At 33.6% G+C, this 26,231-nt stretch overlaps 1 protein-coding gene across 11 annotated transcripts in view; it reads right to left on the reverse strand.

The window, feature by feature from the left end:
- The window catches only part of PTPN13 (protein tyrosine phosphatase non-receptor type 13), a 175,001-nt gene that overhangs the window by 88,124 nt on the left and 60,646 nt on the right, over positions 1-26,231 (reverse strand). For 9 of the 11 annotated variants that reach the window (XM_084881583.1, XM_084881581.1, XM_084881585.1 and 6 more), the window contains exons 3-7: positions 24,044-24,222; positions 21,816-21,881; positions 21,041-21,226; positions 16,204-16,291; positions 6,472-7,035 (exon numbers count right to left, since the gene is read on the reverse strand). In XM_084881583.1, coding sequence (XP_084737709.1) covers positions 6,472-7,035; positions 16,204-16,291; positions 21,041-21,226; positions 21,816-21,881; positions 24,044-24,222 — 1,083 coding nt within the window. The remainder of the gene's footprint in view (positions 1-6,471; positions 7,036-16,203; positions 16,292-21,040; positions 21,227-21,815; positions 21,882-24,043; positions 24,223-26,231) is intronic. The other 2 variants (XM_084881588.1, XM_084881587.1) reach the window with 1 other exon arrangement.

A 26,231-nucleotide genomic window follows, 5' to 3' on the forward strand; every position in this document is an offset into this window, starting at 1 on the left:
ACTGAAGAAGTTCTACTGGACAATATGAACCACTTTACAACTCAGCCTGGAAACAGTAGGCACTTACTTCTGGCTGAGTAAGATGTTGAATCCAGATTGTCTATGCGAGTATGTTCTTTGGATACCCAAACTCTATTTGTTCCTTAGTAGTATAATAATTAAGATACTAATACCTAAAAACTTGTGATATTTGATCAACACCACATAAAATCCCTGCTTATTCATAATTCTGTGGAACTGAGCAAAATAAAAACTGAATATTAATGCTATTTAATGTAACTCTTGGAGTATCTAAACAACAACTCAATCATATCTGCTTTCTATTCAAATGGAAATAAGGTGAAAAAAATAAAAACCAAATAGTTCCTTTTTACCAGTTTTTTATTTTAGCAAAGAGAGGCAAGTTTTGAAAAAATGTACTTTCTCTCCATAGAATGTCACTGGAAGCATCCTACATGGTGAACTGTAACATTTATGAATCCATCTCTTGCTTTTCTCATATATAACTATAAAAATGTACAAACTTTCAGCCGAAACCGGTTTGGCTCAGCAGTAGAGAGTTGGTCTGCGGACTGAAAGGTCCCAGGTTCGATTCTGGTCAGGGGCATGTACGTTGGTTGCGGGCACATCCCCGGTAGGGGGTGTGCAAGAGGCAGCTGGTCGATGTTTCTCTCTCATCGATGTTTCTATTGATAGCTCTCTATCTCTCTCCCTTCCTCTCTGTAAAAATCAATAAAATATATATTTTTTAAATGTACAAACTTTCAAATTCAATCTTCTCAGGGCAATGAAACATTAAGGACCTCAACCATGAGAACAGGCTCACATACTTGAGTATTTACATATTCCAGCTGCAGAACACAAACTTTCCGCTGTATTCACATGGCAGTCACCGAACAGCAAAACTGGGCTAGACCAGAGGGCACAGCATTGAAAGGAGGGAAATAATAGTTAGTTCTGATGTAAAGTAGATTGGCTTGGAACTCCTTAAGTAATATTTAACAAGTCATTTTTGTAGGATTTAATTATATCTGTTCTTCATACTTTCCCTTCTAGTATTATACAGAATACAGAGGAGTTTTGATGGTTGGAACCAAAATGCTATTCATGGTCCCCACCCAGGGTGTGGAGTGCTCTTCATACTATACTCACAGTACTGGTTCCAAGTCACTGTCTACAATCAGGAATCTGCTGCCAACCTACAGAGCAATGACTGGGGAATGTGTGGTAATTACATCACAAGAGAAATGACAACAAATGCTCCTCTTAGAAAATAGATAATTGTCTCAGATCTTAAGATGAAGTGGAGAAAGACAGCAAAGAAAAACTGAGAACAAGGAAGGAAAAAAAAAAAGAGTAGAATAGGATAGTCCTATGGTAAGGTGAAAAAAGTGGAATGAAAAAATAGTGACATTGTTTTAAAATTCATTTTCACAAGCGAAACCTGTTGTTTCTTTCTGTCCCTTCCCTCCTACTTTCTGTATATAGAGAAGTATCTGAATGTTTAGGTGTTAATAATCATGGTAATAATCTTAAAATTTGTAAACTTCAACTATAGTTTCTTTTCTGGGATTTTTTTGTTTTGTTTTGTTCTTAACTTTATTTTGTTCACAAAGAAATCAGAGCACTCAATGGCAACTGCTGCTTTTTGATAGCTTAGTCACTTATCTGATCAATTACAGGATATCCATCTTACAGAAACTACCTTAGCAAAGACCCAACAAGACACTATTGACCACAATATAGCATGTGCCACAATGGAAGTGCATCTTAACCCCCTCCCAGTGTGGTTTACAATAGAAAGAATCAACAGTGACTCATTTTGAACCTTTCTTTCATAATATCGTGTTTTCCTGTATTTGAAGAGATATAATTTTATTAGATTAGAAAGAGACTTAAAGGGTTTGTTAGGCGGTTAGTTGAATGTCCAATGTCTCTGGCAGTAAAACAGTTTTCCTGACAATGTATCTGGTTTCTGCTTGAAATCAGAGTAGCAGTGGGAAAAAAATCTTATTCTGGGGCTCAGGAGACCTGCATTCTAAATACAGCTCTGTTATGAATTATGAATCTCCTTTGGTCAACTAGTTTACTCTGGGCCTCTGAAAATGAGATGTTTGGTTTAAATGGTATCCAGATTCCTTCCAGTACCAACCTCCATAATGTTAAGGCCTGTTCTCCCTCTGATGTTGGCTGGTGGTTGGCTGGTGGATGTCAGCTATGGAGGTGATTTAGATAAAGTCTCCTTTCAAGAGGATGGGCTAAGGAAAGGGCTATCCACCTGAGGTTGAAGGAGACAACCCTCTTTCCTATAGTTCAACGAGCTTCCTTGCACTCCCAAAGGATAAACTGAAATGCAGTCATTTTTCTTCTTCTGATTGTTATATTAATTCAATGAACACTGGTATTATGCTAAGTAAAGTGTCACATAGATAAAGACAAATACCATATGATTTCATTTATATGTGGAACCTAAAATACAAAATAAATGAACAAAGCAGAAACAAACTCACAGATACATAAAACAAACTGATGGTTGTCAGACAGGAGATTGAGGGAGGGGCATTGGGTGAAAAAAGTGAAGGGATTGAGAAGAATAAATCAGCAGTTACAAAACAGTCACAGAGATGTAAAGTACAGTATAGGGAACATAGGAAACAATATTGTAATCCAAAAATGTGTCAGGTGTGTGCAAGACTTATGGGGGGAAGGATTCTACCTGTAAGTTATATAAATGTCTAACCACTATGCTACACACATGAAACTAATATAATATTGAATGACAACTATAATTTTAAACATTCTTTAAATTAAAAAAAAAAAATCTAGGAAGTGACATGTAGTAGGAAAGCTTTAGACTGGAACTCTGAAATCTATGATGGAAATCTATGATCTCCTATAATGATAAAAACTCTACTGTCAACTTGTTATGTGGTCTTGGGTACATTGTTAAATCTGCACAAGCCTAAGAACATGTACTCTAAGACCTCTTCTACCCAGTAGCAAATGCCAAATTTAAAAATCACAAAAATTGTACAGAGCATTAGCAATATTGTAAAATGCTTTAAAACAAAAATGTATACTTGTTAAGTTTCATTCTGGAATGCAATGCTTTTTTAAATTAAGATATAACTGATATACAATATTATATTAGTTTCAGGTGAACAAAATAGTAATTTGAAATTTATATACCTTATGAAGAGAATACCATGAAAAGTCTAATAACCACCTATCACCACACAGTTATTTTTTTATTTTATTTTTTTAATATATTTTATTGATATTTCACGGAGAGGAAGAAGGGAGAGAGATAGAGAGCTAGAAACATCGATGAGAGAGAAACATCGACCAGCTGCATCTTGCACACCCCCTACGGGGGATGTGCCCGCAACCAACGTACATGCCCCTGACCGGAATGGAACCTGGGACCTTTCAGTCTGCAGACTGAAGCTCTACCACTGAGCCAAACCGGTTTCGGCTCACCACACAGTTATTATTGACTATATGCTCTATGCTGTACATTACATACCTATGACTTATTTGCTATAACTCTTAGTCTGTACCTCTTAATCCCTTTCACCTTTTGGCCTATCCTCCCACCACCCAACCCTCTGGCAACTATAGTTTGTTCTCTGTATCTATAAATCAAACAAAAGTATTTTAAAAGACAAAAATGTGTACAAGAAAATGTGCACATTAATAACATCCACTGTTCTGCTTGATTTATCACACATAAAAGGGCTCTGTGGAGCCTGATTTTCATGAGAATTAAATGAGATAAATGGGATTATTTTCTATTCTATTTTTTAAATATGTAATAGCTAAAATATTCTATTAGCAATTTGTACTGTTGTTTGCACAGCCAACAAATTATCTCACCTTTAGAAAAAGACACCACAGTACAAAACCAACAAGTTACTCAACTAAATAACTAAAAAGAATTACTGCTTTTGAATTCCAAACATCAAACACTCTGTTTGCATAATACTTTTAGTCTAAAGCAAATATAGTAATTTATTACTACTTGCAAGTTTCTATATAATAGTGGAGTTTATTATTTAAAATGGTCTAAACATTTCCATAATAATAGCAACATTTTAAGGTGTTTTATTTAACTTGGTTATAAAATATACTCTGGGGGGGAAATGCATAGGTTCTTTGTGGGAGCAAATGCTTTAGAAAACTCTTCAACAGCAAAGAAAGTTTCAGGATGACAGCTGTCCTGTACTGTATAGGACAATTCAAAACACATATGATTTTTAAAAGGTTTTTTTCCCCTTTTCTCATATCTCTTATAACAAATCTAAAATTTCTAAAACTGAAAACTGTGTTTCATAAAAAGTTACCATTTAACATTGTCATTGCAAATATATATGCATATGTAGAAACAATTTAGTCTCTCTGAATTTCCTTAACACACATGCATGCATACATTACCTGAGAAGATAAAGGCTCATATGCAAACTAGGACATAATTTGGCATAATATTCCTTTTACAGGTAATCAAAAAATCACTTATTCAAATAAACTATGTTAAATAGAGTATTGGAGCATAATTTAACAGATTAAATATATTTTCGTTAATGTTTGACTTCTTTATTGTTTAACTCTCAAAGATCAAGTGTAAAAAACACTTTCTCCAACTTCACTAGTATTAATTTATCAAACATTAAGTCAAATCTTTTGAGAACATTAAAGTTATTTTAATTGTAATATTCTCATTTTAAGAAAACTATTCAACCTCTTAAATGTTAGACATAGTCATCTATATTGGTATCTATCTTCACTATTTATATTCTGATACTATCATGGCTTATTGATTTGAATAATTTAAGTTTTGGTTTTTTATTCCACATGGGCCTTATTTCTTTACATTAGTGTATCCATGAAGGCATGCTCAGAAGAAGGTCAAGCTAAATTACTATTCATATGCTAGCTGTTGTGCAACAGTAAACAGTCATGAAATACAACTTCTGATAGGGGAGAGTATTTTAAGCTGCAGAAAGTGTCAATTCTTTGCTGTAAAACTCTAAACATTTACAGATCAAAGTTAAACAGTGAAGTCATGCATAAAACAAGTTCCTAAGTTTTTATTTTCTGTATTTGAAAGTTCTGTATTTGAAGATTACATATGACCATCTCATAACATTAGCTAATGTTTTCTAAAATGCAGGTATTTTCAAATCCTTTAAATCAGTTAAGTGTTCAATTATTTCTTTTGTAGTTTCAAATTATTTAGTAATTTGCAAATCCTGAATTTAAACAATTGCAAAGCTTCTTTTACTTGAAGAACAATGTAGGCAGTATATTAAGTTCTGGAACTATGCTTAAAACTTAAAGAACAACAAACCTTTAAAGGCAGAGTACTTTAAAGGCAGTCTATGAATGAAAAATATTCTACTCGAATAATGACCATAAAAATGAATATGATCCTTGATGATGTGACTACTCTCACTAAACTAGAAAGCTCCTTCAGGTTCCCCTGCATCAGCTATGCCCCAGGGTTTGTCTGAAGGCAAAAGGTAGTTATAAAAGTTTAATCCTCAAAAAATGTAGAGGATTAGATAAAAAAAAAAACCTCTATCTTATTTTGTTTTCTCTTTCATCTATCCACATTAAAAATAGCCTCTATCCATGTTTAGAATAGTTTTACTCCATTCAATATATTGAGCTTTGTACATGAATTAGGTATTGTTGAGACAGAGCTTTATCCTGCAAATAATATGAATTTATCACTTATAGTTATTTTATGCCTCACATTAATAATGTAATAATCTGATTTATTAATCACTTTACATTCATTACCCAATTCATCTATTTTTGTTAAGAACATTTTACAGATGGGGTAACTTAAGAGTTATTAAGCCCAACTGCTGAAGAATCACATAGCTATTGAATGGAGTAAATAATTCACATGTAGGCTTTCTGACTCTAAATCTGTAAAAGTAAATACTATCCTTCTTAAAATACAAATTTAAAATTTCATTCTAGACCAAACAAATTATAATTTCCAGGAGCTATGACGCAAATTTTGTTTTTAAAGCTGGTAGTTTGGGAACCACTGCACTACCTCCCCACTACACTGCCTCTGTCTGACTTCTATGAACCAGTTTTTATGGAAGACTCCCACAAAACAGAGCAAGACAGACGGTACTGTGGAGGGTTAAAAAGAAGTAGGAAACATGGTGCCTGCCCCTGAGAAGCTTACAATCTAAAAATATACTACACCCCCCCCCCCCAACACTACCCCAAATATTGAGACTAGAAAGTGATTGGACTGGGTATGTTTAGTAGGGACAATTCTGTTAGGCTTTTGGTAGAAGAGAGAACAGATACTGATAGAGAAGACTAACCTGAGTACAGATGCTTGGCAGTGGAAACAAGACTTGTGGAATTGTTTAATAACCCTTTTTATTAACACAATTTTAAATGTTTCAATTCAATACTCTCTCAAACACTCACAAAATTACTAACCTTCTACATTCATGGCTTCTCTCAGAACCTGAAGTTTCTTTTGTCTCTCTCGGATTCGGTCCAAAGCACTTGATATGGCCGAGGAAGTGGGCAATTCTCGCGTGTGAAACATCGGATCCGTTTTCTGAGGGCCAAAGATATCCAAGGCTATGCTTCCATCCGAGTACCTTGCCTCCTTTTTTCTAGGAGTAGTTGAAGTCCGCACAGTTAATGCCTCAGGGTGACAGTGTCGGTATCTGCCAGTCTCCCCAGAGAAGTCTCTGTCAGCTGTGCAGAGCAAGTCCATGGATGAAGCCCAAATCTTCTTCTTGGGAGGCACATCAATGCCAGAGACAGCTTTTTTTTCTGGGCCACTAGTGTTGAACTGGTAAGGAGAGCAGGTATTTTCAGAATCTTCGTGTCCAGAATTATTATCTGATAAAATGTCCTTGAAATAATCTTCCTCATCTTGTGTGTCTCTGATGGACAGAAATCCCATAGATTTACTAAGCCCTTTGTTAAGAAAGGTCTGCTGAGAGAATGGAGACTTGTGTATGTCTAGTGCATCAGAAGTAGAGCTTCTTCCTGGAATGATAAGAATCTATCATGTATGCACAGAAGTTTTAGAAAATAACTGGAATGTAACCTTACTGTTGACAATGAAAATGGTGACAATTTTCTAAATCCTGCACTTGGAGGCTCAGAGATCAATGCGATAGAATGGGATGGTCATGGTGGTGGTGTCGGTGGCAGTGAAAAGAGATGCTATGTTTGTATAACTTTTCATAACCCAATGCTTTTTATCTAATAAAATCAATAATATTTCAAACTTTTATTTTTTGAGCAGTATCATTTGATAATCCTCAGAAGTGAATTACTGGTTTTTACAAAATAGATAAAAGTGTATGATACTATCCCGTTTAGCAGAATATTAATTATCCATGAAATTATTTTGGGTAATAATAGAATGTATACTATAGTTTACTTCTTTAACTTCAAACACATTATTAATTCAAACATGTAATTCAAGCATGCATTACTTTAATATGAAGCTCTGGTATTCTCTGGTCATTTAAATAAATATGTTTAAAGAAGAAACAAAGAAGTCTTGCTATATTCTGAATGGGGAAAAAAAGATTATGGCATTTGAAATTCTTAAGCATCGAAGTTTTATTATGATTAGATATATTTTATTGTGTTTAAATTGTATAAAAAAGTTAATTTTTTTCATGAAAGATTATCATGTACTAACAGTTTTCTCTCTCAAACATAATGTAGCAATATTTATCAACTGAAATAAAGTACCAATTCTTATTTATTCTTTAGTCCTTGATTTAGTTCAAACTAGTAAGCATTCTAACTTTTTAAGGCAGCAGTTTGTAAATGCATTGAGATAGCAAAAATAGCCAATCAGAAATTAATTTTTTAAATTCATACTTCAACAAAAAAATTATAAATATAGTTCTACTATTGAAAAAACAAACATGGCCCTAGCTAGTTTGGCTCAGTGGATAGAGCATCGGCTTGTGGACTAAAGGGTCCTGGGTTCGATTCAGATCAAGGGCACATGACCAAGTTGAGGGCTTGATCCCCAATGGGGGGCATGCAGGAGGCAGCCAATCAGTGGTTCTCTCTTATTATTGATGTTTCTTTCTCTCTCTTTCCCTTCCTTCTGAAATAAATAAAAAATATATTTTAAAAAAAGAATCATAGAAAAATACTTTGTAGTTATTAATCCAATAGGCCATAAACACTGAAGATTTCTCATGTGACTATCTTTGATCCCTCTTTGATTATTTTTTTGCTATGTACACAATATAAAATAATGATTAAAACCTCCTGAGTAATAAACTGCTTATTAACTCATTTGAATAAGTCCATTGCCCCTTCAGGGTAACAGCTATAAGCTTTTAATTCCTTAAACACAAAATTTACCTTAAAATCTTAGAAAAGTGAATTCATTTCAGAATGGCAAAAAGTATTTGCTTACTTGAGTGAGAATTAGGTTCAAAAACTTTATTTTTCTTGCAACTCATCATTTCCTGCACATGTCCAAGTAAGTGAAAATAAGGCTAACAATATTTGAGGCATGTCATGTAAAGAATACTAAGAAAAACATACCATAGGACATCCAGACATATGTTTATAATGTTAAAATTAGATTAGAAGCTAAAGTCTGTGACAGTCTGTATTATAGTAAATATTCATTAATTAATATTCACATATTAAAATTCATTAATTTTAAATTTTATTAAAAAATACAGAACAAATATATTCTTGAAATTTAATAGAATTTATTAAATAAAAAATAAGAATTAAAAGAATTTAAGGCTTATACAACCATAGATAAACTCAACAATCTGTCTTCTTTTACTATTCTACCACCAAGTAGTCGAAATGGAGAAAATATAAGTGAATATTTTGGCAACACCATAAATTCACGGTCAATCATTTTGGACACAACATTATATGTTAACAGTAAGTTCACTTGCTTTCTACAATGACTGCTTCATTTTTCCTCAATCTTCAAATTTCCCACCTCAATTCCTTATGATTTTGTCTTATATTACACCAAAAAAAGAAGTTGTCAGAAATGAGCTTTCTCATTTTTCCATGACTAATACTACACATCTATGTGGGTTTGTAAATCTTTTCCCTCTAGTCTCAAAGGATGAAATTTCCTACCCATTGAAGGCCCATTCCTGATACCTGTTTAATTCCCCCCTTTTACTTTATCAAAGATTTCATTTCTTTGGTTAACTTCTCCCCTTTCTGCTTACATCTTCATTACTTTCCCTTCTTATTGCATCATTCCCATTGTATACAAGCATGCTCCATCATCTGGTTAATAAAAAACAAATTAAACAAACCTTTCCCTAAGTTACAATCCAGGGATGGGCAAAAGTTGGTTTACAACTCTAAATACATGAGTTTATACTTGTATTATTTATTTGTAATACAACTGTCAACCTAATTTTGCCCACCCCTGTGTTTCCCTCTAGTTACTGGTCTCTCCAATTTCTCACTTCCCATTCATTATTCTACCTACTCTAGTCAACTTCCAACTCCTCCACACATTGGCAATGTTTATCATGTATCACTAATACCTCCATATTTCCAAATCTAATGGGCACTTTTGCATCCAAATCTTACCAGCAACAACTGTTAGTGATGACAATCCCTCCATGAATTACTTCTCTCCTTACAAGCCTGGTGTCCTTTTCAGATGGCTCATTCTCAATCTTTACTTTCCCCTCTTCCTCTGTTGGATATCCAAATGTTGGATTTCCTCAGGTACCAGTTTTAGAACCCTATCTTTTCATTCTTTCCTAATATAATTTCATCATTAACAAGGCTTCTAAATATGATCTACATACTAACAGCTCCCAGATTTATATTCTTGATACTGACCTCTTCTGGGAGCCCTAAGCTTATGTAATTGGAACTGCTACTGGTAGATACCTAGAACTGAACATGCTTAAAACTAATCTTTTGCTTCCACATCCAGAGATGTCCATTCTACCCCAGTTTTTCCAGTTTCATTAAGTGGCACCATCATCAAACTGACTACTCAAAACAATACAGGCACCATCCTGAAATCCTTCACCATCCTTATTCCCCATATCAGATCCATCAGTGTGCTGGCTATTTAAATCTCAAAGATCTTACTCCATGTGACCCCTCCGATTCCTGTCATCACCTTATTCCCAATTAACATTATCACTTGACGAGATAATTGCAACAGCTTCTGAACAAGGCCTCCCTGCTCTTTTACTTCTTCATCCAACCATCCTCCACTCAGCAGCCAGAATTATCTATTTGAAATATAAACTCTATAATGCCACTACCCTGCTCAGGGAGTCTCAAAGGCATACAATTGCGTTCTAAGTAAAATCTAGACTCTTTTTGGTCTGCCACTTGAATCCTTTTCCATTTCATCTCCATTTCCTTTGTTTAATCCAGGCCATGGGGTTTTCTCCATTAAGCTCTCTTATATGTTAGGGCCTTTGTAGCTTCTTTTTTCTCTGCCCTGGAACAGTCTGCTCCTGACCTTTCTCTTGGTTAGTTGTTTCTAATCCTATAGTTTTCTTTTAAACATGACTTCTTCACTGGAGCCTACCCTGACCACTACTGAAGTAGAGCACTTTCCAAGTGTAACATAAGTCTATCCCATGTATAACAGGTACATTTATCATTCTCTTTTAGGTGATTAGTATTTACTAACAATATGTCAGCGGACCATGGTATCCTAAAAGAGCATGTCTTCTCACTAGCCATGAGGCCCAAGACTAACTGCTAATAAGGTGGCTCTTGGATAACTACTGTTTTATAAATGCTAGGTTTTTATTGTCATGTTAATGATAGTCACTATCTTTAACTACACAACTATATGAGTACTTGCCTGATTAACACTTCATAGGTGGATACTTTATATAGTATCACATGTAGCAATGTGGTATCATGGTTGCTCCATGTTGCTGAAGTACTAGGGGGGAAAAGTTCACTAATCTGAAAACTCAAAATGAGAGTTCAAATATAAAATCTGGCTATATAAATAACGAAAAACAGAATTCTAGGCTCATTTATTAGATGTTTACGTCAAATAGATCAGTGAAACCATGTACTGTTAACACTAGTGTTTTTTACTTAGTAACAGTATTTGAGACTAGATAAAATGCAATGTCTTCAACTACTTTCCAAATCTTTCTAAACATGGTCCACACTATTATAATTACTTTAGCTACAAGCAATAAATATTGAAACATTAATTAGGTACACCTAATGATTTTGATCACAGGAAATGTTATTTCTTGAAGCAATGCCTTTGGATCTACTCTTAAAAGATTTCAGGTAAAAACTTCCCTGATATTTCCCATCTTGGTAGAGTTAGTACCTCCTTCCAATACACTCACAGAGCATGCTGGGCTTCTATTAGGACATTTCTTTCACTGTATTAAAATTATCCTTTATATTATATATATATATCTGTCAGCACTCCCACTCATTTCTCCACTCCCACTCCCAACTGAAACATTACCATAATATAAGGGACTATGTCTTATTTGTTTTTGTATTTCTAGTTCTTGATAACAGAGATTTCAAAAGAATGCTTGTAGAATGGATTACATAACCTTTTGAAATCTTTTAAATCAAAAGCTTAATCTACCAGAAAGACTACTGTATAAAAACCTGGGTTTTAATTCTAGCTTTACCATTCAACCCATGAGCTTGGTCAAGCCACTTAATATCCATGCTTTGTACTTCCATGTACAAAAATGTGGACATAATTTGTTATGCCTTCTTCTTAGAGATGACAGAATAAATGAACTAATTCATATGAACTATTATGAGCTCTTCTGAAGAAGGGCAACATAAAATTCCAATTTTGCCTTTCTTTTGTTTCTATTTTATTTTCCTTAGCATATAATTGTCTACTGTGGGAGAATTTAAAAGTTCTTTTGAGAGGAAATAATGGAACTGGAAATCAAAAGATCTATAAAAATTTTAGGTTTATTCTACAATTTTTAAAAACATTATTCTAGTGATGACTAGAGGTAGATTTTCTATTTCTTAAGGAGGCACAGAGTTCAGAGAGAGGTTACAGATAAAATTAGATTATATACAATGATAAACATCTATATTTAAAATGAAACCATAAGCATTTTCCTTTTGGAGAGTATACAGCTTGCTAAAGACTAAAGGGAACAATACATACACTTGGAATAGCTATGAATAAACAATTTTAAGAACATAAAAAGTTTTCATTATAAAACAAATTTCATTTTAATTAGTTTGAAAAAAATCTTGCTGGAAAAACACATTGCATTTTAACTATTTTTGTTTAAAATGATAATATTATCTCTAAATGGATATCATATCATTTACCTTTCCCCTCATAAAAGACTAAAAAAATTCACAGCATCTCTTAGGAGCTAACTTCAAAATGACGTTTCAGTATTAAAAGAGGCTCTCGATTCCCCATCTGTCCTCACAAATGTATTCAAGTACATAGAAAAAGAAACGTGATATTATCAATACGCCCAAGTTCTGAAGCTATATCATGCTGATCTGATCATGGTGTAGGTTTCCACCGTAAGCTTGGCAGGAAATGTTTGCTTTCTTTCTGCTTAGTGAAGCCATTTTATCGGCATGAGCAGTATTAAATAACAAAGTGGGGGCAGACAGCCCACTAGTTTGGGTCTTACCTTCTTTGACAGATCTCAGAGGTTAGATATAAGGAGGGGCTTTTTAAGGTCATTTACTTATAGATGAAAAATTGTATTGTTAAGACTTAGTTGAACAATCAAATTACATAGTTATAAGGCATTATCCCTAAAATGGTTTGCAACTGACCATTGAGAGTTGAGAACTGGCACGGCCCAAAAGTAACACCAGGATTTCTGATGGAGTAATTCTAGAATTACTCCATTAGAAATGATTTTATTGCTTTTCTATGACTTGTTCAAGAACAACAGTACACTTGCTTAGGGAACATTCTTCCATTTCAGATTTATGAGGGTCCCGAACTCTGCAAAACATTTGGTCCAGATAATCAATAGTCTATATTTAGTTTTTACAGTGACAGTTTTAAATAAGATAGGGTTTTAAATAAGATAGCTGGTCTCGGTGTCCTAGAGAAATATTTCTTCTTCACAAGGTAATTTTTTCATGTTATTATATGCCATTGACTCTTAGCTGCTAATTGCTTCTGTCGGGTAATGGCTATAACTGGTATATTATTTTTACTATTTTTGAGATGTGGTTTTATAAACTAGTTAAAGATAAATTAAGAAAGCCTTTGAGCAGTACTATTGTGGGAAGCTATGGCTAAAACAAACTGGGGAATCTTCTTACATTATACTGATCCAAAAGATTATTGTTTCTTTAAGTATCAGGACCTCTAATTCTATTCAAAATTATTCTGAGTGACAACTAAATTTCTTACATATTCTCTTGAGTTTACATATAGGGAGGACTTTATTATCCAAAAAAGAGATAGGACTATTTTAAAGAATAAAATAAATGGAGAGACTATTTAAAGATTTCCCTGTTGATTTTTTTAAAGTCCTTACCATTAATCCTAGATTATCTGTGTTTGGACAGTCTGTTAGTCATAGAATTTTAAAAAGTTGTTAGACAATTATATTATCTTTTTCAATACTATAAAAACAAAGTCGCAAATAAAAGAGAATAATACTTTTGTTTGAAATGATACATAGTTTAAAAATGAGTCAATATGGTGAACTACCGGTATGTTTTTCTTTTTACTTTGTACAACCTAAGGTTTCAAATATGGATTACCATATCTAAAAAGATAAATCATAAAGCCAAATATATTTCTTTATGAAGCCATTAAAATTATATTATAAATATATTATTATATCTAACACTTTAAATCTATTTTTCACATCCATTCAACCAACAAATATTCATTGAACACCTATAAAAATGAATGTACTTAATCTACATGTCTAATAAGTTTTACTTTTATATGACTTTTATTTAAAAACATAAAAAAACAACATATGTATATATGTAATGACAAGTAAATAACTTATTGTTTAAGGTATGTTATAAAGTAGGTGTAAATTCAGTTCAACCTCTAATTCCTATGTCTAAAATATTACATAATAATTAATGTCTATAATAATAAGATTGAATCATTGATGGTAATATATTAACACCTTAGAGTTTTTAAAATTTAATTAACTGAATATGGCAGGGTGATTTTTTTTTCTTTTCTATAGATAGAAATGGATAGGAATAAAATGGGGTTCTACTATATTTAACATTTTATTGTTAGAAAAAAACTGTATTTAAAAATTAATAATATAACATTATATTTTCTAAGTAAACAAGAGACAAACAAGCAAAAAAAAAAAAAAACACCCTATACACTAATTTTATAATATGAACACTTAATTGATAGTATGTAATAGAAAGGAATTCTAGAAAGAGATAAAAGAAAGTACAGAAAATAAATAAGGAGGCAAAGAACAAGAGAGAGAGGGAGGGAGAAGAAAAAGGGAGCGAAAAGAAGGAAGAGAAAAGGGGGGAGAGATAAACTAGAAAGATAATAAATAAGAGGAGAAATAATTTCTTTTAAATCTAATGTTTCAGTAATGAAAGTATGCTGTCTCCCTGAAAGACTCTTTCAGATTGCCAATGACATTCAGCTGTAATTTCTACTACTATTCAGTTCTGACAGGACACTGACTGAAAATCTGATGCATTAACAAAGTGCTGCCATTTTTAGCACCAAGTTTTGTACTATATCATATTTCAAATCCTAGTATAGTTTTAAAATAAAGGGAACCAGTTTCTTACATACAAGAAGGTGTGTTTGTATATATAGGAACAGAAGTACATAAAAGAAACACAAGAAGGAGTTAAAAATTCTTTTTGAATTAGCATCAAAGTATTGTAAAAACTAAGTGAAACAAAATCTGCTTTCTGGTTTGGTTTTTTTACCTTCACATAAACTAATAATATATGTACTACAAAAGAAATCTTATGTAGCCAGAAATAAATTGATTATATTGATGATATGAGAGCTAAGATAACTTTTCAGGAAAAGTCATTATTCACAATAAGTAAAATAAAAGTACCAAAGCAGACACTTAACTAACTGCATCATTACAGAATTACTCCATTAGAAATTATTTTATTGCTTTTCTTTGGCTTCTTCAAGAACAACATTACATTTGCTTAGGGACAATTCTTCCCTCTGGGATACATGAAAGTTCTCAATTCTGCAAAACATTTGGTCCAGATAATCAATTATCTATATTTAGTTTTCACAATGAGTTTCTCATTGGGTTTTACATAAGATAGCTGAGCTCTGATTATATGGTTAATTGTAAATTTAGGCATCTTAGGCTTTCTAATCTGACTACATTATCAATTAGAATGTTTTATTAGAATATAATTAAGCCATATTTACATTTACTTCTTCCCAGCCTCCATAAGACAAAATTTCACCCACAAAATATTTTTGTTACTATTTAGATTTTCATAATTATCAATATTACTCGATAAGAAGAGAAAAAAGATAGTAAAAGCCCCCACAAAAGTTCATTTAATAAATAAGCCAAGCCTGAAATTTAACTTTCATTTCACATGTTTGGAATTTCTATACATTTCCTTAAAAAATAAATTTAATTATTATATAGAACCCATAATTATTTAATGCTATTGGCAAATGGCTAAACTATTCATCAGGGTTGTTGTTTTTTTAAACATCATATAATCTAACACACTGTATAACTGCAAGTCACAGAATTGGTTGAACATAAAATCAATTTAGTGGTTTGTGACTAGCATTAAAAAAAGAAATAGAATATAAAATAAAATATAATAAGAATAATGTTTCTTTGTGAAACTCTTATTTTAGTAGAGTTTATATTAATAATGTGTATTGTTTTGTCTTGCTTTAAAATGCATTTTTTAATGTAAAGTACCATGATAAAGTAAATAATTTATATTATTGCTATAATAATGATATGCAAAAGGAAATGATTTGCTGTGGTAGTCTTAATTATATTAACAACAGTTTATGCATAACTTTAATGAATTAATACATTAAAATAAAGGTAGCTTTCATAACTGTTCTCTGCCTCTACTGTGCATACCTATATTCTAATGATGGTCACCTCACAATTACCAGATTTTTCAAGCCACGTAAGTATGATTTTGTAAAGGAAACCATAAAATAAGGTTTAAACCAAGAAATTTCTACTATTATACTCTTACCTGTTGGTAATCCTTTTCCTCTCAATCGGTCACGAATAGCCTGGCTTCGATCAGGTTTTTGGTCACTGTTACAGCAAAGCTGATCTGTCTGTACATAGGTAATAAAAATCAAGTCTGACAAAAGAATGTCCCTTTTTTGTCATGGTAATATGCTACAGAATGAGATTAGTTAGACAATTTTTGGAGGGTGTCACATTAAATAAAGACATTTCACATTTGCTATTGTTAATTTGTATTCCTTGGATAAGAATTTATGTAGCTATGTTCTGGGCAATTCATCGTCAGAAAATAAAATGCAATAAACAGTTATCAAAGAGCAGTCTGCTAACTAGGGAACAAAGTTAGCCAAATTAAAGTAGTTAAATTTGAGTTCCATTTGAAAATAGTAAAGTTGAAGTGCTATTTTCCCCCCAAACTGATAACTACGTTCAAAAATCAAATTATATTATAATTTAAAAAATATATTAATTATGGTATAATATAGCTTTCACCTGATTGTTGCAATGCATGGAGAGTACTGATAACAATTTTTTTCAAAAATAATTTTCTAGATTTTTCCTGCCAGGAATTACTTTTGAGAAATGCTTTAAACTAAAAGGACATATTGAGGGATGGCAATTAAATCTAAACCAATTCTCTTTTTTAAAAATATATTTTTATTGATTTTGGAGAGAAAAGGAGGGAAAGATAGAAACATCAATGATGAGAGAGAATCATTGATCAGCTGCCTCATGCACAGCCCCGACTAGGGCTCGAGCCTGCAATCTGGGCATGTGCTCTTGACTGGAATTGAACCCAGGACCCTTCAGTCTGCAGGCCAACGCTCTATCCACTGAACCAAACCAGCTAGTGCTAAATCAATACTCTTTTGAGTCCCCTTTATAACAAAATGTTTTAGTAGTCTTAAACTTTAGTACTTTGATCAAGGGTACTTGGTTTAAAATAAGGCATGTCAAATTGGATCTAATCCCATATTATAAGGCATGAAAAGTTAGACTGAACACTGGGCTTATTCAGATGATTATTGGAGTAGAAATTTCTAAAAATAAATGGGAGAGAATCGTAAAGAGAAATTACTTAAATCTGGCACTAAGAACATACATACGCATCTGGTTTTACACACACACACACACACACACACACACACACACACACACACACGGCAAGCACACGCACACCCTAACATTTCTCCTTTAGTGAAACTTAAATATGGACTAAAAAAACTGCTTAAGGTGGTATATTCAAGGCATTGTTTCTTACCTATAAGAAGACTTAAATGAATATATTTCTGAAATGATGTTATCATGTAAACTATGTAAATGATGTTAGTCCAAATTGCACTCTATTGTCAGTAACTGAGGAGATAAGGACATCCTGCATCTTTGGGAATCCCTGCTATCATTCATTGAGCAATTACTGTCAGGCAGGCCTACCTTAGAGCTGTACATGCTTTATGTCATGTAGTCCTCAAAGAACCTCATGTGGTGGGTTTTTTTGAGAACTATTCTTCTCTTATTACAGTTAAAGGGGGAAATAGCAAGAAAATTTCTAAGAACTTTGAAGCAGCTCATCAACACTGAAATAGTTCTCTTCACAACTGTTCGGTAGTATGGGTAGATGGTATGTACTATTTTTCAGATAACTAAAATTGAGGTTAAAAAAAATTAGCAACACCAGTGGAAGAATCAGGACAAGTAAGCTAGCCTACTGACTTTTACTCTATGCTAATCAATTTTAAGTAGGAATTATGGTCACTTATAACTAATTTCACCCTGAGTGAAAGACAAGTCATTTCATCAGCTACTGGTGGCAACAACAGCCGCAGAGAAGCGTAATGGCTAACAGCATGGACTTGGGGTCAGAGAGATCCAGGTTGCAATTGTGTCTCTGTCATTTACCATGTATGTAGCATGGGTATGAAATTTATTCTTTCAGAGCCTTAGTTTCATTATCTCTACAATGAAAATAAAATTAAAATTAAAACCTGGGTTGTTATGATGACTAGATGTGAAAAAGCACAGAGCCGTTTAGCACACCGCCTGGCTAAAGTAAACACTTAAAAAATGGTAGCTGTCAGAGTTACGTCTGTCCAGGAGAAGAGCAAGAGCACTGGAAAGATGAGGGGAGCATTGTTACTTCTCCGTAGTAGGAATTTGCCTCTGGAAAGGCAGGCTCTCTACACACTGATCCTTCTATTCTTCTCTCCCACTAACCAACCCCATAACACACCCCATACCAGACTTATTACTGTTCCTCAAACACACCCTGCTCTTACCTATTTCACAACTTTTATCCTAGTTTACTTCCTTCTGCCCAGATTACTCTTTCTATCTAGAATACAGGATCTAGTTCAAAGTGCTATTTTTCAATGTGTTCCTAACTTGTATCCTTTCCCCTCAAGCTCTCATAGCTTTAAAAATTTTTACTTTTAATACCTTTCTTCACATTTTATAATTGAACAAATGGTTGTAGAACTTTAATTTAGAGCTCTTAGAAGGTAAAGCATATTCTATTCAAATTTGTGTATCCTATGGTATCTAGCACAGGTTTCATAAATAGATGAGTAATATATAGCTATTGTAATAAAATGAACTTAATGAACTAAATGAACTAATTTAATATGAGCAATTATTATATGGATAATAGAATTCTGTGAAGGAATAGTTCTTCATGGAAACAGATGGAAAAATATTTCCAGCAATTTTATTATAGGAGTAAAATCAGTAAACAGGACAAAGTCTTAGAGGAGGTGTGGTATGACAGAGAGATCCCTTGGACTGACTAATAAGAAATATAAGTTCCATAAGCTATGTCTCTTTTTTTTTTTTAATTTATAAAGTAAAGAAATTAATGTTGAGCAACATTTCTCAAAGAGTGTTAAAAAAGATCTGGGGGGAAAAAAAAGATTCAAATAAGTGTGGGGTATGTTTCACTTAAAAGCCTATCTCTCTGGAAGGTTAATAATATAGCCTGGTGTAATACAGACTGAAAAGTTATGCAGTGAAAACACATTTTCCCTTAAACAGTTTTTCCACAAGCTTATTTAATCAGAGGAATTTTAAAAATGTTTGAAAATATGTAGGGGACTTTAGTTTAGATAGAGGTCTTCCATAAATTTTTTAAAAATAGCTTTATCTTTGTCTTAAAAAAAATCTCATGCAGGAATATAAGCAAACAAATCCAATAAAAATGGAGCAGTTGTAGTTAAGGAGGGGAAATAAGCGGCCAAGAACCCCATTCACTCAGCCTCTATTACCTGCATTCCCCTTCACTACAGAATCGAAAAGGCCCCACGAGCTACAGCTTACAGATCATTTACCTAGTTATCAACTGGCAAAGTGTGTGGAATTTGGATATATTCCTGCCAGCCATATGATATCTTTTTTTTTTTAATATATTTTATTGAATTTTTATAGAGAGGAAGGGAGAGAGATAGAGAGCTAGAAACGTCACTGAGAGAGAAACATCGACCAGCTGCCTCTTGCACACCCCCTAACGGGGATGTGCCCGCAACCAACGTACATGCCCTTGACCGGAATCGATCCTGGGACCGTTCAGTCCGCAGACCGACGCTCTACCGCTGAGCCAAACCGGTTTCGGCAAGCCATATGATATCTTAGTTAAGATGGCAGAACTAAGCCTCTAGAGATAAGGAAGCCAGCAAGAACATGTGTGACCGTGGTAAATACAGAACTCACACAAAGGACAGAGACACTACTCAGGGACCATGACCCTAAAAGGTAAGACAGATCTCACTTAGACATAGATCAGATATAAAAACCCAAGGTGTATCCAAACTAGGGCAAATAGAACAGAATATAGCTTAAGAAGTGTGCTATTAGATATAGTTTGTCATTCCTTGGATTCTTCATATCCCAGAGGGAAAGTGGGAAAGTCCAGGTTTGGAGCAATACGGCAGGAATACACACATGTACCCTCTTCACCACACCCTCCACATGCACCAGTGCCAGTGTGCAGTGAAGGAGGGGAGGATTTTGGGAACAGCTAAGGGGCCCAGACAAATAAATGGCCAAGAAAGAAGAATAAAATGACAAAGTACATTTAAATAATTATAAAACTCATTTTGCATATCAATGTGTTTTTCATAATAGACAGACCAACAAGACAAAGGCAGACATTTTCAGCTCTAATATGCTGTGATTTTATGACACTTGCTAAATTAAAGATCTAAAGAATAGGATTCATAAAATCTAGGAGACCAGGTCATTGTGCTATGCTTGGTATTGTTTCAAATAAACAACATTACGGGGAAAAAATCAGCCAAAACAAGTTTGGCTCAACGGATAGAGCGTCGGCTTGGGGACTGAAGGGACCCGGATTCGATTCCGGTCAAGGGTATGTACCTTGGTTGCGGGCATATCCCCGGTAGGGGGTGTGCAAAAGGCAGCTGATCGATGACTCTTGCTCATGGATGTTTCTAACTATCTCTCTCCCTTCCTCTCTACAAAATCAATAAAATATATATTTTTTTAAAAATCAATTTCCTGTTCCTAGTTGTCAATGAGAAATTGCTACCTATAAAATACCTTTAAAGAAAATTTTGTTATATGCTAAATTTTAAAATATGACTATTATATGGCCTGGCTAGTGTGGCTCGATGAATAAACATTATCCTATGAACCGAAAGGTCACCGGCTGGATACCTGGTTGCAGGCTTGATCCCCAGTAAGGGGCATGCAGGAGGCTACCAATTCATGCCTCTTTCATCATCAATGTTTCTCTCTCTCCCTCTCCTTCCCACTCTCTAAAATTTTTTAAATTAAAAAAAACAACATTAAATCTATGACTATATGTAACAAATGGAACTGCAGCTTACCCCAGAAAGATCTCCCAGAACCAGTTTCACCAACTGTTTCACGTAGGAAAACGAAGCTGCACAATTGCTATTCCTAATGTGGGCACTGCAGGCATCCAGCACAGTCCGAACAGAAACCCGTGCGCAGATGACGTCCTCACACATTCCAAGCAGTATGCTGTTGAGATGATCTCCAAGCTTGATAGGCTGAATAGAAAGAAGAGAGAAACCACATTGATAGGTGTGAGTAAATCTTACAAATGTAGCCATTCTGGAAGTCAGAGAAACTACAACAGACACACTTCAAATACTTGGAGGAAATTAATTTCTTATCCAGTAGTATATATTCTTTACTGCATTTCACCTTTTGATATCCCAAAAAATTGTTAGCAGAGCATTAATATATATCTCCCAACATAGAGAGTATTATAGAAAAACTCTGTGGCTTTTCTGTATATAAAGAAATGGAATTCTTTATTTAAATATTTTGGTCAGCATTTACAATATAGATATCATTTTGGGAGAATAAACAATTTCTTAATATTCAATATCCATTGTTTCATTTAGCATAATAACCTCTAGGTCCATCCATGCTATTGCAAATGGTAAGATTTTGTTTTTTTTTATGGTCCAGTAATATTCCATTGTACGTATGACCACAGCTTTTTTATTCAATCGTTTACTGACAGGCACTTGGGTTGCTTCATATCTTGGCCATTGTAAATAACGCTGTAATGAACACATGGAAGAGCTTTGTAAAAGTGTAAAGTTGTACAAATGTGAAGACTTGACTTACTTGGCTTTGAGGTACTTCATGATCAGCCCCCCAATATAATGTCATTCCAAGAGAATAAATATGGATCTAGGAATATAATTTTTTTTAAAGTCATTTTATGGTAAAACAAAATTTAAAAAAATTTAAGTACTACATATTGATAATCTTTTGTTCCAAAGGAAGTATAATACATAATTTAATAAAATCATTTTGTATTGTTGAATAAAAATGAGAACTTTTACAACTAGAAATTATTGAAACTTCCCCCCGCCCTCCCACAATTCCCTAGCCATCCTCTAAGCAGCCATTTTTATTAGTTCTTATCTATTTTAAAGTTTATTTATGCAAACTCAAGCAAAACTTAAAATACATTCTTATTTTCACCTTATTTTACTAGGCCAGAAACTTTTAAAATTACTTGCATTTTTAGTTTAATAAGAGAGATATTTCCATATCAATGCTTAGAGATCTCCTCATCCTTTTTAAAAAATATATATTTTATTGATTTTTTACAGAGAGAAAGGGAGAGAGAAAGTTAGAAACATCGATGAAAGAGAACCATCGATTAGCTATCTCCTGCACACCTCCTACTGGGGATTTGCCCACAACCGAGGTACATGCCCTTGACCAGGCCCACGCTCTATCTACTGAGCCAAACCGGTTTCAGCCTCATCCTTTTTAGTACTGCACAGAACTCCATTTTGTGGCTGAGCACTGTCTATTTAGCCAATCTATTATTAATGGGCAATTAGGATTTTCCCAAACTTTTGCTATTATAAACAATGTTTCAGCAAACAGTCTTGTGATTATGTCATTTTGGACATTCAGGTATTTCTCTTGAATTGATTCTCTGAAATTACAGATAAAGGCTAAATCTTCTGTAGTTTTGATACATGTTGTCATGTTGTCAGATTTTCCTTTCTACCAGCAACATATAAGAGGTTTTTCACAAGCCTTGTCCATAGACAGATCTCCCAGAACCAGTTTTACCAACTGTTTCACATAGGAAAATGAAGGTGCACAATTGATATTTGATTTTTGACAATTTGAAAGTGAGAAAAAAAATCCCATTGCAAGCATTTTTTTATTATTATTATGAATTATGGGATAATAGTTGGAGAACCAAGCAGGGAGAGAAAAAAAAGATTTCACACTTTTTGATTTAAAAATTTTACTACTAGCAATTTATGATGTTAATTTTCATACTTCTGTGGAATGTTGTAAGAGAAATGATATTCATCACAATACTGAATTTTCCAAGGTTCCATATCTAAATTACTACATAACATATACTATTTTTGTTCCCATTATTTTTTCATAGTTTTAACAATGAAATCATGTCTTCTTCTGGTCACAATGGCATCACCATCCTCAGACTGAATATTTCTATCATAAACTTTTCTTCATTATTTCATCAAATGAATAGACAAACTCAGTCTGCTTTGCTTCCACTGTACTTATCCTGTATTTAGTTCTTTTCCCTATATTAATATTAGATTCCTATATAATCTTTCAAACCACCTAGTTATCCACTTTTCTCAAAATTACCCTCTGAAATAAAAAATCCCATCATATTACTCTCCTAAAATTAGGATAGCTCACCAGTGACTCAGAATAAAGTCTCAAGTTTTGGCATTTGGAGTCTTCCTTATTCAGAGCTACAGCTTTCTTTTCTTTCTCTAAGCACAACCTGCCAGGTAGTAATGCTAGCCAGTTGGTCTAACCAAACATTTCCTCATCACAGTGAATCATTTCATACTAATAACTCTGAGTGAAATGCCTATTTCTGCCTATTTTCACTTTTCTAAGTTCTACTCATTCCACAAAGCCCAACATAAATACTACTTCGCTGCGATACCAATCTACACTAAAAAGAACTTATTCCTCCTCTCGATTCCCAAAATACTTTATACCTCTAAGTAGCATTTACTTCATTCTGTAATCTGTTACATATTGTTCTATAGATGTTATCAGGATCAATTCTGTAGTTATTTTTAATTTTCCTTACAAGCACAATGTTTTATAGACAGCATGTATTAAATACATCTTTATAAACATCAGTTAATAATGGCTCACATTTTTTCATATTTTTCTTAGTTCCATAAAATTTTATAAAACAACTTTGAATTATTAATATAAATATGAATTTCTTAAAACACACAATCATTTTAAAAATTTTCTTCAGAGGGTTGAGGTAGGGTAGCCCCCAAAAAAAATCAAGTCAAAAAAAAATTTTTTTTAACAGTTACCTTTTCGACATCTGAGAGAGAAGTTAGTGATTGATTTTGAAGAACTTCGGGTGCAGTGAATGCTCGAAGATCCTTATTGGAAATATTTTCATCTGTAAATGACACATTTCCAGATGGCAGCAACAGCAGAGACCACGGAGAAATGATAAAGCCAAGGGCAGCAGGATCAGCTATGCTTACTGGTTTGTAACCGCACAGAATAAAGAAAAAAGAAAAGATAATTTCTCAAAATTATAATCAGAGATACTGCAGAGCACTTAAATTAGTATCCCAGCCTATTCATATTACATGGTAATTGTAAAGTTACATACACCAAGTCAAAGGAGAGTTTCACATATCAACTACTGTCCACATTATTAACAACAGTGCCTTCATGGAGCTTAATTTTTCAAAACCTAGATGGTAGATCTTAGAAACTATAAACAGAGAACTTTTATTGTCAGGGTAAGACTTAAACTAGTTTAAGTACTTTATCACAGTGAGATAGAAACATAGGATAGAAAATGATAAGGATCAGTAGTTTTTAAACATTTTGGGGAGGATCATGGATTCCTTTGAGAATATGGTCAACACTATAATCTCTCTTTTAAGGAAATTACCTATAAAAACAAAGCTCTGTAGAAAAAGGAATTCATAGATCTTCTTGTAGTCCACTTATTGATGCCAGGTTAAGATTCCCTAATTTAGATTATATGGTCTGAAGCTGATAGGAAATAATCAATTTGATAGTTCATCAGATTTGGAATTAGTAAAGCTTTCAAGTACAATGAAAGGCTCTTTTGTGTGTCAAAAGATATACATGTCTGAACTTGGATTTTGTTGTGTTAGCATTTGTTCACTATTTCTCTGAAATTTCAAGTAGCTTATATATTATCAAATATGATAATAGGTCTCTAATTTTATTTTAATGTTGACCTGTATGGGTGCCTAAGAGCTCATGTTTAGAAGTATTTTTAAAAATGCCTTAAGATTTCAGCAGTTCTCCTTTCAAAAGTAAACCTATACATTAGACTACACAAAAAAAGCTTTTTTAGAGGGAAATTTATTTTGTCCTCTTATTTCAAAAATAAGATAACATAGTAACTGCTAAGTGAACTGGATTAGACTCAAGAAACTGCTGTAGGAAAAGTCACAGAAGGCCTGTGACCGCCAGTGCCATTATTAGTCAATCTGATTGGGTTATATTGGTATCTAAGTCAAATTATAAGAAATTGGCAAAAGTCTAGGCAACAGTTTAATCAAACATACAGTATTTATGTGTTCCCAAAAACTACCTTTTTATTGGAACTGAATCATTTATACATTCTGAGTTTTTAACCTCTACCTATGGCCAAGATTCTGATTTTTATTTTTTTATTGATTTTTTACAGAGAGGGAGAGGGATAGAGAGTTAGAAACATCAATGAGAGAAAATCATCGATCAGCTGCCCCTTGCATCACCCCCACTGGGGATGTGCCCGCAACCAAGGTACATGCCCTTGACCGGAATTGAACCAGGGACCTTTCAGTCAGCAGGCCGACGCTCTGTCCACTGAGCCAAACCGGTCTCAGCTGATCTTTATGTCAATAAAAAAGTAAGCTATTAAAATTCATTCCTCCTTAGAAAATTGAAAAGCCCACTATATATGTTCCCTTTGCTTTTTTAAGAACACTTATCTGTGTCAAGGAAAAAAAATGTGTTTGAATGAATCCTTTAATCAGTCAGCACATGTTAGATTGCAATGAAGCAGAGTTACAGCCCAACGGTTCACACAGTCAGACCCATCCACACATTAGTCTGCTAAAAAACATGGCTCACATGTTTATGGCAAAATATGTTTCAATGAACTATCACAGCTGGTAAGCCTAGACAGATTGTTGCCTTTCACGGCAGCTTTATACATTTTCTGTTAAACACTTCTTAGGTATCTCGGAACAATATTTTCTTTGCCAAAGAATGCTACTCAAAATACTGAGGTATCACATGTCACTGCATTATAAAAGAATCTACAATAAATTATTTTCAAATCAGCAACTAAAGAGCACACTAGGAGACCATAGCATCTGGTAAGAGATGATGGCCTTGCAACCAGACTGGTAGCACTATAGGTACTGAGAACCTGTTAGAAACTCAGTGTATTTCCATTGAAGTAGAGCAGTAGAGTCAATAACAACAGAATTTTCTGACAAACTGGATGTGGAGTGGAAA

Source organism: Pipistrellus hanaki (genome assembly GCF_964339955.1).
Source record: "Pipistrellus hanaki genome assembly, chromosome: 1".
NCBI lineage: Eukaryota > Metazoa > Chordata > Mammalia > Chiroptera > Vespertilionidae > Pipistrellus > Pipistrellus hanaki.